Raw genomic sequence first — 14,235 nt, 5'->3', positions numbered from 1 at the left:
ATAAGACTCCATGTATAGGCCAGTCTCTGCCACTAGATTTCAGAGTTTACGATTTGACATACACATTGGAATATAATATATGTCATAAAATGGCATGCCTTCCTGGGTTTGGATGGCTAAGGATGACAGGGAGAATATTAATCTGTGCAATGATTGGAAGATGTCCCTGACTCAGTTCAATGTTAACTGCAGTCGATGGTATCTCTTTCTTAACTCTCTTAATAACATTTCAACTTGTGTAACAAATAGGGGATTACATATTGTAGATAAAGATAGGGCTGTTCTGGTGACTCCACACACCTGTACTCTCCTGGTACCTTTTGTTCACAGAGATATCACCATTTGTGCTCAAATAGAATAGCATTACAAAGTTGACTGACTCATGGGGGCAGGAAAAGTAAGTTCATGTGCCAATATGAGTAGGTTTGTAGGGAGAAAGCTGGGGAAGAGAAAAAATATGGGAAAGATATTTCTGATTTATCAAGATATGAGAAAGGTCACTTTTTTACATATACTGCCATGCACACAATCTACACCACTACTGGATTTTTCTAGGCACACAGGCATCTTACTTGATACTCGAATTTAGAATATTCATCTCACAGAAAAATAAAACTTGGGAAAGAAAGAGTGCTTACATCTTGGTAGTCTTTTTTTTTTTTTTTTTTAGTATCTTTTTACTATGGAAAGTTTCAAAATATACAAAACTAGAGAGGATGGTGTAATAAACCCCCATAGACTCAGTTTCAATAATTATCATACAAGGCCAGTCTTGTCTCAGCTATATACTCGTTCGGATTATTGAAACAAATCCTGGACATTATGTCATTTTATTCATAAATAGCTCAGTATGTATCCGTAGAAAAAAAGGACTCCTTAAAACACACATTTCAACACCACACTTTAAAAATAATGATTCTTTAGGATTACCAAATATAAAGTTCGTGTTCAAATTCCCCCAGTTATCTCATTATTTTGGGGATTTTTTGTTTGAATTAAGATCAAACTAAGGTCCACCAGTGCAATTAGTAGGCATATCTCTTATGTCTCTTTTAATTTATAAGTTCCTCCAAAGTCAGTCTCTTTTTCTTTTTCTTTCTTTCTTTTTTTCTCTTTCTTTCTTTCTTTCTTTCTTTCTTTCTTTCTTTCTTTCTTTCTTTCTTTCTTTCTTTCTTTCTTCTTTCTTTCTTTCTTTCTTTCTTTCTTTCTTTCTTTCTTTCTTTCTTTCTTTCTTTCTTTCTTTCTTTCTTTCTTTCTTTCTTTCTTTCTTTCTTTCTTTCTTTCTTCTCTCTCTCCCCCTCCCTCCCCCCCCCATTAAAATTTATTTATAGAAGAAACTGCTTTTTCCTGTAGCATTTCCTCCAGTCTGGATTCTACTGATCATGTTCCCTTCGTGTTAACATCTTTCTCCATCTTCTCTACTTCCTGTAAAATATCCCAAGCCTTGATCGGATTTAGGTTCATTGTTTTAGGAAGAATACCTCACTGATGTTATGGTTTATTTCCTTCAGGAGGCACAAGATTTATTTATGGATTGCCTAGATTTACTAATTGTTTATGTGCTATGAAATGAATGTTTTCTATCATTCTTTCATTATTATCTATACTAATTCTATGCAGAGAAACTTCCCCTCATTGTTTATTTGCTCACCCTGAAGTACAGTTCATGTAGGAAAGGCAGGACATGTGAGTGAGTTTCCCCCCTTTATTTACTAGTTTTCAGAATAATGATTTGGCTTCCCAGCATCTTCCAAGTGTGACCAGTGAGGCTTTGCTTGTGTGATTTTGAATATTGTTTGTTAAAGGATGAGGTTATTATTTTTGTTGATGCTTAAATTTCCTCATCTCTGGTCAGTGGGTGTCTTTTCAGGTTGCTACCTTAATTCTTTTGACCCGATCTATAATTTTCTTGCATTTTGCCATTACAAGATGTTCAGGGCCCAACTTGTGTATCTTGGGCTTCAACTTTGAAACAGGCTGTTTCTCCAAGGAGCTCTGGTTACTTTATTTGGGGGTAGCATCCCAGTGTGTTATATGTGCGTATTTAATTAAGAAACATGTTACAAACATCTGAGTATCACAGCAATCCATTATCTATAATATTTGCTTTTCATTGCATTCATGCAGATTTCATATACAAGTTTTAGAAGAGAGGGAAATACTTGAGAAGCAAAAATATTCTAAGCTTTAAACCAGAGAAATTATGCTTGTGAGAAACTTCTAACTATGCTTTTCCTTTGTGGGGCTTTAATAGTGCATCCGCTTATAATATTATACACTTTTCTTGGCTCCCTAATTCATAGGCACTTTATATATGTACACTTCTATATCTGTGTACAGCCATATCCATTCGTCAGTTCATCTGCTTGACCATCCATCCGTACATCCCAGGGTTATATTGGGAAATTGCTTGTTGAATAGTTAGCATACAGTTCACTTTCCCATATGGTGATATGGGTGAAAACAAAAGTACCTTTTTGAATCTAGAGGTTATAGGCCTCAGATAGCATACCTGCCTGCATGTTCTTAAGCATTTTTGAGGATCTTCTGTTTGAGTGCTTGTGTTTGAATTAAGTGGGTATGAGCAGTATGTGTTGCCCTTAGAAAGGTGTAGTGAATCGAGACCTGGACAAATGACAAGTCACTTACCATGCCCTTGAATTGGCAGCTAATCCCTGATAGCCATATCGGATTTATTTCCTAACAACAGGGGTACTTCTCTCATGTTAGTTAGAGACACAGTTCTAGGAGAAATACATTTTCTTTTGTCTGTTGCAGGCCTGCTTCTTCTCCTTTGTCTTCCTCACCTCAACCACTTTTCCTTCTTTTTTCTTTAATTGCCAGTCGGATTACTAATAAAATGACATTCTGTTTATGAATGTGTTCTTTGTCACCATGTCTTATTAAATCAATTGTTCTCTTAACAGCCTGGAGAAACACATGTTGTCACATACTGAAGAGAGGGAATACAAGTGCGATCAGTGTCCCAAGGCATTTAACTGGAAGTCCAATTTAATTCGCCACCAGATGTCACATGACAGTGGAAAGCACTATGAATGTGAAAACTGTGCCAAGGTACAGTGAATTTGTAGACTACTTGGCCTCTCTCTGTCATCCTGCTCTCTCTTAATCCATCACTTGCTATGATATATAAAAACAAGCCTTGAGAGGGGAAACTATAAATATCTTGAGAAAAGTAGACTGAGTGTTGTATGCTAAAAGGCATTAGTACAGTGTATAAAAACACTTAGTGGGTATCCTTTTATTTTTGTAAGAGAGGAAGTGAGGCTTAATGGTGAGTTCCAGAACTAGGTGTTAGACATCCTTGGTAAATTCCTGGTTCCGCTACTGGCTTGCCAGTGTGGGGTTGTTTTATAGCCTTTTGGAGAATGAAAATTTTATCCAATGCACATTTACTGATTTATTTTAATAGCAGTTTGTGAGGAAGTCACATAAAGTTTCTGGATGCCTATTCAGAAAGAATAGGAGACTCCTACATTTGCAGATTTTTCCACCCAAGTCCCCACCATAAATCATCACTTGGTTCTAATTAAAAGCGTAATGCCTTAGTGGCCACTGCTGAACACCATAAGGGTGCAAGGAAAGCACTCCACCTTGACCATGACTCTGAATTATGAAAACAGTAGCTCACATCATTTAATTTTCGTGGTTCTCAATGAACTAAAAGATGTCCTGATGTTATTAAGGTTGATTTCTATTTCCAAAAACTTCTCATATCATTTGAATATCTTTCTTCATGCCAGTGGAAATTGTGGCACTAGAAATTATCCTTAGAGATGTTTTGCTCCCAGAAGTGTGGGTGACTTTTTCATTTTTTTTTTTTTTTTTTTTTTTAGTACAGTGTTTAAAGGAATAGTTTTAGCTTCATGGTAACTTGCTGAAACACAGTGTTAGCTTTAACTCCTGGGGGAACTCCTTGGATAGATTTGAGATACTTTAGTAAAACTCCCCCCAATTTTGCACATAGTGTGTCTTGGTTTAGAGGATGGAAATAGCACACCGGTTTTAATCCTGTCTTTGTTGGCGTTTTATTATTCAACTCTAATCACTCTAAATGGGATCAAAATGATCTTGAATATGGTCTAATCATGCCATTAATTATCTTGTTCAACTGATACCGATGGACATTTCGTGCTAAGGATACAGAGCTGAATAGTTTACAGTCCCTATGCTAGAGGAGCTCATGCTTTGGAAATATGACTTTCTTTTGGTCTTTGGGGAAAACAAATAAACAAAAGCAAAACAAATAAAATTCCTTCTTGAGTCATTCCTGGTCTTCTTTATTGTGTCCTTGGATTAAGTTTCTTGATTAATCAGTACTCATTTCCTAGCAGGTTTTCACGGACCCTAGCAACCTTCAGCGGCACATCCGCTCTCAGCATGTTGGTGCCCGGGCCCACGCGTGCCCGGAGTGTGGCAAAACGTTTGCCACTTCGTCGGGCCTCAAACAACACAAGCACATCCACAGCAGTGTGAAGCCCTTTATCTGTAAGTTTTTAACACTCCAGCCCTCCTTCCTGCATCCTTCTCTCGTCCAAAAGGCACTGTGATCAGGAGAGTGGCCGCATGGCCATGGAAGTATCTCCTCATTAGCTATTTATGGTCCAGTCCAGTAGGGCTATTTTCTGTTACAAGAAAATCTTTGACACCCAGATCCAGGGTATTTTGTCTCTAATCCCTGGGGTGTTTTCTTTTAGATAAAATCAATAACGAGCCGAGAAAGAAGTCATTAAGTAATGGAAGGGAAGCCTCCCCAGGTTGTAGGATTTAATAGAGACAACCAGATTTGTCTCACGCTGAAAATGGCAGATGCCACTAAACGAGATGAAGTGATAAAAACCCGTTCTGGATCAGAAAGGGCTGGAAGTACCCCACTTGGCAAGGGGGCTTATGACTCTGTGTGTGTGTGTGTGTGTGTGTGTGTGTGTGAGGGGAAAGAGAGGGGGGAATAAAATTCCCCTTAATCTACACGTTGTTAGCAATCACTGGCTGCTGGCCGGTAGTTCTCAGTTACTTGAAAAGCAGAACGTTCTCACTTTGAAGCCGGACACGATGCTTCTGTAACCCACTGCACTAAAGCAAATTTACAGGCAGTGTGTGTTCAGGGGACAGCCAATCTGACCACCTACTTAGAACGTCTCTGTATTTGAGTAACACACTCCACCTAAAGTAAAACTCAGTGCTCGTTTGCTGCTTCTTCTGTCCACCCACTCCTGTTCCCTGTATTATGCTGAGATGTTTCACGAGGAAAATCAGTTGTTTTCGGTCCCTATGGGCAATGACTCTGGACTTCTTTTGATCCATTGCTCAGCGGGGCATACAAACACGGTGACTCACTGAATTGTGCTACAAACGTCAAGACTGATTTTGGATCCAGACGTGCATAGAACTGATTGAAGCACACTCCATAGTTGGCAAAAACCTCTGACTCGGGAACCCTTATAACACATTTTTTTTCTGACACATACGCAATAGTCTGTAGTAGGTGTATGAGACACTACTACAGGACCTGATGGGCAAAAAATATTTTTTAGTGCCAACATGGAGATGCCAGGGACTAACCCTCCTCCTTTTATTACCTCGACACAGCCCTCTTTTGTGCTTCCAAGCACCAAGGGAGTTTTTTTGTTGTTGTTGGTTTTTCCCCCCCCCTTTCCAGCTTACACTAAAGTCTTTGTTTTGCTCATATGTTCTTCTGTTCCCTGGGTGGAGTGAAGAGGACTAGCTGATAAACAAAAGGGTGCTCTAGTCTCCCTTGGGGAAGCTCTGTTGAAAGTCACGGGAAATAAAGTATACAATAGAAATTTTAGACTTCTTGTCTCATAAAGGCATTTCTGACTCTAGGTCGTAACGCCCTTAAAAATGTACTTGCAAGTGTTACGGGCATAAATAACTCATTTATTTCTGATTTCTCAGAAACAGACTTTAAACATTTATTGTGTTTTGGTGGGAAAAAAATAGACCAAATGGATTATGATCACCCATTTAATGCTTTCTGTATTATTTAAACCAAAATTCAGAAAATATAGATTCCTATCATCTACGGTTCTGGAATCTGGAATTTTAATTGTGTTGAAGTCAAGTGTTTCATTTTAAAACACTATAGGGTGTCCCTTTCCAATCAGCTTGTGCAACTATTTGCCATGAATGCATTTTCAGTAATTATTGGTAAATTTAAATAGCAGATGGCATTCTTCAAATATAAAGTCTGACAGAGAACCATGGGGTAATTATGAATAATAGCCATGTAATCTCAGAACAAAAGAAGAGAGTTGGTGTGGAGATTGGGAGTGGAGGAGGTTCACCTAGAGTTGATATCTGTTTCTCACCAGAAGGCCACACACCATGATTTACCCCCACTGGTGTGTTTATGGCAACTGTCTCTTATTACAGTGTACCGCCAAGCTTGAGCCCAAAGTCACCAGCGCTAAGGTAATTACTCACTGCCTTTACAGAAACCTCCAGCCTTCCCAAATAGAAACCACATGCTCTAATAGGCTGAACATATTCAAAATACCTCTTAATTTGTTTAATAAGTAGAAAAATGCAATGTTAACTGCTGGCTAATTCCTTATAACTAAGAAAATTACAGTAGAGTATAGACTTCAACATCAATTGAGCCATTTACCTGGAGGCCTGGTGGTTTGTGGTGGGCCAGGCCAGACCTTCAAGTGAGAAAAACAAAGCTCCTGCCTAGGGAAACATCCCAGATTCTATGTTCTTAAGACCTGACACAGCCCGCACTCATCTGAGTAACAGAGGGTGCAACCAGGAAAGTCAAATGCACCTTCTGTTACTCTGAGATAGAGAAGGTCTTGATTTCTTAAATCCATCCGGCTCCAAGAGAGAAGTATAGAGAGCAATATTTCTTTGCCAAAAAATTGCAAACCTTTCAAAAGTTTATACCGTGGCTGAAGACCCATCAAGACATTTTCTCAACGCCTTTTAATGCCCAGAGGAGAGGTGTTACTTTCTCGATGAGTGCACTTTTATAATTCCAACGACATTTTATTTACTACTTCTTGTTACTGCTCATAGCTGAATTAGTGTAACCAGCGAAAGCCTCGTGTTTCCACCCTCTACATCATATGGTTTTAATTAGTGTATCAAAGAATTTAAATAGCATGTATATTTATCGTATATGGTTAAAGAGTACATACTTTTAAAGCAGCCTCTGGTCAGTCTATTCCAGTAGGATGATTTGAAAAGAAATCACTCACATCTTCTCTTCCCATTAAAATGCATGTTACGGCCTCTATAATGTTATGAATCATCCCACAGTTGAAAGCTCCTTTACTATTACTAAGCACCCTGATATATTTCGCAGTGCATTTTAATCATTAGTAGTAAAAGAAATATTATGGAATCACTTGGTCTTTCCTGTGTGGTGGTGTGTGGGATAATCCAACTTTTGGGTGAGTTTTGCATGACTGAACATCTATAAAATCTCCTTCGAGTTTTTTATTTCTTTCAATTATTATTGCTTTAATTTAGGAGCTCCACCATTCTGCGCTTAAAGGCAATCATCACATGAAAGCAATAAATGTTGCATTTTGTCTTCAATTTAATTTCTTATATAAATTTGTTTCAGTAACTACCGACAAGGTGTATCATGTTTCTGCATGTATTAAACGTGCACAGAATCGTTTACAGTAAGCTCACACATAAAGTGGATTCATCTCTACTAAAGTAAGATTAAACAATGTGATGCTTAGGAAATGGGCACGATAATCATGCTGAACTATGAAGTGAGGGGGATTCGTACCTAGCAAAGGAGTTCTTAAAGGTTACGAAGCTTGGTCTCAAAATACACTTAGTTCTATTCTCACATAATATGTGAGGAGAGAGATGTTCTAATTTTTTGGCAAATGCTCCACAAAGAGGGTTCTTTCCTGGCCGCACCCTGCTGTGTTCTTTCTGGATTAGAGCATTCAGAGCACCCTCCCCTGCTTACTGTAGTTGGCTAAACCCCATAGAAGTCAAGCCCTGAGATAACCGGCGAAGATATGACAACGAGTGGACATATTTCCCAAGGACGGGGGTTTCAGAAATGCAGGAAGGTTAGCACAACCGCTGGTGTGAGGGGAAGTCAGAGGACGTGATCGTAGTTCATGGGAACCAGCAATGCAGGATGGGCCACATTCAATTTAGTTTCCTTTGCAGGCTTAAAATAGAGCCATTGTAAATTATGTCAGTCTTTCTCGAATCATGAAAATGATTGTTAAAAATGTCTCCGAATACACAATGTGCATTGTTGTGTGGCTTTGATGTGTGAATGATGAGAGCGTATGATATAACACAAATTAAATAATGGTAGAGCAGTCACAGGCTTTTTCCCCAAGGGGAGAGAGAATAAAGATAAAGTTGCCAGTTGAGGGAAAGGCTGTTTTATTTTGTGTCGGTGCCTCCGACTTAGAATTCTTGGAGCGGTCTAAAAGTTTAAATGGGTTCCTGTTATGTATTGTGCTTAAGACTTTAATTTTTAAGATTCTGTTAAGGTAGGTGTTGGGTGGGAAATCAATGCATGCTGGAATTGGACTTTTCTATAAATACTTAAATACACAAATACAATGCAAAATATGCAATGGGGATGACAGAAATCTTTATATATATTTATATATGAAATATTTGTGCTGCCTCAAGACATTTGTCAGGTTGGATGCCTTGCTTTGGAATCTAGTGAAATGGGGATTTCTGTGTTTGGAGCACCCAGATTGGTACCTCCAACAACTTTTCCTAGCTTCCTAATTGAAATTTTGGGTAAACCAATTGTGATACTTGCTAAATTCAGCAGCAATTGCCATAAAGCCTGAGATTCTTTTTTGTTGTTTGCACACAGGTGAGGTCTGCCATAAATCCTATACTCAGTTTTCAAACCTTTGTCGTCATAAGCGCATGCATGCTGATTGCAGAACCCAAATCAAGTGCAAAGACTGTGGACAAATGTTCAGCACTACGTCTTCCTTAAATAAACACAGGAGGTTTTGTGAGGGCAAGAACCATTTTGCGGCAGGTGGATTTTTTGGCCAAGGCATTTCACTTCCTGGAACCCCCGCTATGGATAAAACGTCCATGGTTAATATGAGTCATGCCAACCCGGGCCTTGCTGACTATTTTGGTGCCAATAGGCATCCCGCTGGTCTTACCTTTCCAACAGCTCCTGGATTTTCTTTTAGCTTCCCTGGTCTGTTTCCTTCCGGCTTGTACCACAGGCCTCCTTTGATACCTGCTAGTTCTCCTGTTAAAGGACTATCAAGTACTGAACAGACAAACAAAAGTCAAAGTCCCCTCATGACACATCCTCAGATACTGCCAGCTACACAGGATATTTTGAAGGCACTATCTAAACACCCACCTGTAGGGGACAATAAGCCAGTGGAGCTCCAGCCCGAGGGGTCCTCTGAAGAGAGGCCCCTTGAGAAAATGAGTGACCAGTCAGAGAGTAGTGACCTTGATGATGTCAGTACACCAAGTGGCAGTGACCTGGAAACAACCTCGGGCTCTGATCTGGAAAGTGACCTTGAAAGTGATAAAGAGAAATTTAAAGAAAATGGTAAAATGTTCAAAGACAAAGTAAGCCCTCTTCAGAATCTGGCTTCAGGACATAATAGGAAAGAATACAGCAATCATTCCACTTTCCCACCGTCTTTAGAGGAGCACACTGCGGTGTCAGGAGCTGTGAATGATTCTATAAAGGCTATTGCTTCTATTGCTGAAAAATACTTTGGTTCAACAGGACTGGTGGGGCTGCAAGACAAAAAAGTTGGAGCTTTACCTTACCCTTCCATGTTTCCCCTCCCGTTTTTTCCAGCATTCTCTCAATCAATGTACCCATTTCCTGATAGAGACTTGAGATCGTTACCTTTGAAAATGGAACCCCAATCACCAAGTGAAGTCAAGAAACTGCAGAAGGGAAGCTCTGAGTCTCCCTTTGATCTCACCACTAAGCGAAAGGACGAGAAGCCCTTGACTCCAGGACCCTCCAAGCCTCCAGCAACATCTGCCACAAGCCAAGACCAGCCCCTGGATCTAAGTATGGGCAGTAGGAGTAGAGCCAGTGGAACAAAGCTGGCCGAGCCCCGTAAAAACCATGTGTTTGGGGAAAAGAAAGGAAGCAACGTTGAACCGAGACCCGCATCAGACAGTTCCTTGCAGCACGCTAGACCCACTCCTTTCTTTATGGACCCGATTTACAGGTAAGGGAGGATAAGAGACCATTCGACGTGGACATGTGAACGGAGGGCAGTTTTTACATTCTAAAGCTATGGCTTATAACAAATTATTTTTGTTATTATTATAAGGCAGAGAGTAAAGTTGTTTGATCTAGTGAATTCATTTTTTACTCAGACGGTCAACTCATTAGGTTTGGACTTATTTTTGGATGTCTCTGAATTTGGGGTTTGGGATGAGGCCCACTGAGTTCTTTCCCTTGACAATAAATTTATTTTTAAACACATTTTTAAGTGGAAAATATGGGAAAGCCATATTTAAAGCAAGTTGTCAAGTGGCAGAAGAATGAGGCTCCTGAAGGATTAATGCAAGTATGTGTGGGGACTTAAATGGGTCAGGATATTTGAAATGAGATGGGACATAGAACAGCATGAGTTTTCTCTTTGTTAACCTACCAACGCATCCTTAGTACGTACTGTTCATATTCTGTTGCTAAATAAACGTCCCAGGAGCCCAAAGTAAATGAAATATTAGTCACAAAAATGTCTTGTGTATAATGTGAATGGTTGGTTTTGAAAAATGCGTCTCTGTTCATAATGCTCATTATCCAGTTTTCTTTGCTGCATCCAAAAATTCTTTGGGGGAAACATATATGCTTAATAAAAAGCCTCTTAGACAGCATTGTGTAACACTCACTTGAAATTCAGAATGACTTAGTTTTTAAATACCAGCTTTCTTTAAAAGTATGAGTAATAGTAATTATGCTTATTATGGATTTTAAATATTACCAAGCATTTTCACATTTACCTTCTCACTCAAGTCTTGAACATTGTCAAGAAATAATGGAACGTGTGGATCATTGTTTATTAGACTTGTTTAAGATGAGACTATTGTCGTATTTTTGCCTGATTGTCTTTTATGAACAATTTTGTGCTACTCTTTCATTCAACGATATTTATTGATTCCTATTACTTAATAGGAACTAGAGCTGCAAACCCTTTTCACTAAAAACTCCATCCTTTTCTGCCTCCTATTATCTATGATACATTAACTAAGAAATACTGCCACTATGTTGAGGGCTAACTCCACTGGAAGGGGATTAAAAAGGACAATACAAAAATATCTCTGAGCCATCGTAATCAGGCTTGGGCACTTTTTTTTTTTTTTCAGTTATTTATGTCTTGATTCCTGTGGCAGTCCCAATAAGAGAAGGGAAAAGAAGGGAAAACAGCACTTCCGTATTTTGTGTGTGGATTGTATGTCACACATTGCCAGGAAGGTTGTTTCCAAGCCAGTGATACATCTCAGCCCTTTGTGAAGAGTATTCCTCAGACTTTCTTTCTTAGACCCTCCATGTGGCAATGGGCTTTCAGTCCCTCCACACATCCATTACACTCTTCTCCTTCACCTCCTAACCTTCCTCTTGCTTAGTTAAAACTTGGCCTCCTCTCTGGTATTTCACTCTGAATTAAGGGCCTAGGCCCGTCATTTTACCGAAGTCATGAAAGACCTAAACACCAGTCTTAGTGTAAGACCTGAGTTGAAATCTCAGCTTTCCCATGTCTCAGACTTTTTTTTAAATCCATAAAATGGGTATAAGAGGACCTATTTCAGTAAGTGAAATAGTAAATGCAAAACATAGCATATACAAAATTTCAAGAAATGGTAGCTGTTTGTATTAATTTTGGTTCTATTTTAAAAGCGTACTTACTCAACAGTTCTTAAAAGAAACTTACCAACAGTTGGTGAAAGAAATTAATTGAATCCATGATCTCATTTCCTGTACACTTAATGGTAAATAGAATGACAAACATTTCTAAGGCAGAAGGGATATGTAGATAAGTTTTACATGTCTCTATCTTCAAAAATTCCCCTTCCTTTTCCCTCCACCCCCTTTTGCCATCCAAAGGAAGACACCTATACTTCAAAGAGTAAGTGGCAGCGTGCAGAGTATGCTTAGAAACTCTCCTGCTGTCATTGGCAAGGATGGGAGAAACATAATGAATATTTAGGGGAACACTTTCTTGGTAGAAAATGACTTTAATTTTCAAAATGGACTCTCTCCTCATGATTTCAGAATCATCCAGCCTTCTTGTCTCCATTTGAAATGGAAAGGTACAAATGTATGACCAATCCCTCTGGTTTCATGACTCTTCATTTTTTATATTTCCTCACTACTGTTATTACTAGTCATTCAATCGGATTTTGCCGTTATAAATAGGACCTTCTTTCTTTGAGTGCCTAGAAGTGCCCTGAGTATTCTTCAAGAACTGAACAGATGTCTTTATATTTTTATCAGTGTGCTTCCCAGAAACCTACCATTTGCTTTATTGTTAGCTGTTTGAAATGTCAGTAATTATATAGTGATTGATATATGAGACTGATTCATCTCCAAAAACTAATTTTAACCTTTCAGAGTAGAGAAAAGAAAACTAACTGACCCACTTGAAGCTTTAAAAGAGAAATACTTGAGACCTTCTCCAGGATTCTTATTTCACCCACAAGTAAGTATTTTGAATTTGAGACTTCAAGCTTGTAAACTAACTTGTTGATCCTGAAAAGCAGGTGCAATGAAATGAAAGAAATCTTGAGAACATTAGGATTTCCTATGACGCTGGTGTAGAAGAACACAGGAAATTCTAGCAGAACTAAAACTCAAACTCTTTAAAGAAAAAGAAATTAATATATGTGTAAAAACAATGTGTTTTGGGGGTGTTAAATTATTGTCTGCTGTTAACTGCTTATTGAGCCAACGTGTATTTTGGAGTGAGCAAAATTCAGTTAGAATAAATACTGAAGTTGTCTTTTGTGTTTAAAAATTACTGCTAGTAAGAGATAGATCATACTCTGACTCGTCCCAAACTCATGAAGGTCCTTCAGGTTCCTTTAGTGCTTAGATAAAAAAACAGGAAATGAATCTACCTGACAAGTTGTTACCATAGAGGGTGAAGGAATTTATCTAGAGACCACTGGGCATTCCAGTGAAGTTCTGTAATTGCACAAGAATTTACCACAATACACAGAGTCATTTGCTGAATGGAGCTGTGTCCATTTATCAAAATATATATAGTTTCTCATTGCAAGGAGAATGCAGAGCAGTGCCATCTAACTGGTTCATCCCTCTGTTTTACATATTTGGTTATTTTTAAAAAACTGGTTTACATAGCAATCAACATGCGGAGAATTCTATTGAAAGACCAAATATATAAACATCTTAAATGTGTTTTTTTACCTGATATTTTGTTTTTTATTTCTAATTTTTTTAAAAGATATAAACTCTGGTCTTTATAGATGGTAAGCAAAATTTTTATGAAAATGCTTAAAATCAGTGAACTAATTTATTCCTTTTCAACATAGTCAAACTAAAAATTATGCTCCTCCAATAAAATTGGTAGAATTTTATTCAAGCCATCTTAAAGAATGTTACGAGGTAATTAAATTATCTGGGGATATGACCCACCCTCCCCCTCTGCCACCTCTTCTTCAATTTTTCAAGTACTTCAACTGCAACTTTTTCAGTACTTGTACAACGTCCTAAACAACAGAGTATGAGAGTGGAAGTACATCTTCTGGTTAGCTGGGGAAATCTATCGTTGCTCAAAAATCCTATTTCAAAGTGAGAAAATACATGATTTAATATTCAAGGAATTAGAAATGTTCCAGTTAGCATTCATTTTATATAGAAAGGCTAAGGAATGATATTATTTATATAATTACTTTATGGAAACGAAACACGTTATAAAAGAGGTAGATCTAATACTTATATTAGATTTATACTTATAGTTTACATTTAGGTACTTATAGTTTACATTTAGGTTGATTTTTAATTGTACTCTTAGGCCTCATGGGCTAATAAAGCTGAACATAATATGCATTTTGTGTCAGTGCACAAAAGGTCTATCTTTCTTGAGAACTTTCTAATTATCACTAACTGCTCATGGGGATATTATAGTTATATACGTTTAGTTACAATAATCAAATTGTTCTCATATTCTAATTATCTTTAAAATCTAGCAACTAATCACTTCCAAATTAAGTGCTATG

General features: G+C 38.1%; 1 protein-coding gene across 15 annotated transcripts in view; it reads left to right on the top strand.

Moving 5' to 3' along the window:
- MECOM (MDS1 and EVI1 complex locus) overlaps positions 1 to 14,235 on the top strand; it is a 531,718-nt gene that overhangs the window by 490,573 nt on the left and 26,910 nt on the right. For 8 of the 15 annotated variants that reach the window (XM_027584132.2, XM_027584126.2, XM_027584124.2 and 5 more), the window contains 4 exons: positions 2,928 to 3,075; positions 4,353 to 4,509; positions 8,861 to 10,217; positions 12,608 to 12,695. In XM_027584132.2, coding sequence (XP_027439933.2) covers positions 2,928 to 3,075; positions 4,353 to 4,509; positions 8,861 to 10,217; positions 12,608 to 12,695 — 1,750 coding nt within the window. The remainder of the gene's footprint in view (positions 1 to 2,927; positions 3,076 to 4,352; positions 4,510 to 8,860; positions 10,218 to 12,607; positions 12,696 to 14,235) is intronic. The other 7 variants (XM_027584127.2, XM_027584125.2, XM_027584128.2 and 4 more) reach the window with 3 other exon arrangements.

This window comes from Zalophus californianus, chromosome 1 (assembly GCF_009762305.2).
Source record: "Zalophus californianus isolate mZalCal1 chromosome 1, mZalCal1.pri.v2, whole genome shotgun sequence".
Taxonomy (NCBI): domain Eukaryota; kingdom Metazoa; phylum Chordata; class Mammalia; order Carnivora; family Otariidae; genus Zalophus; species Zalophus californianus.
This window is presented reverse-complemented; position numbering and strand designations above follow the sequence as displayed.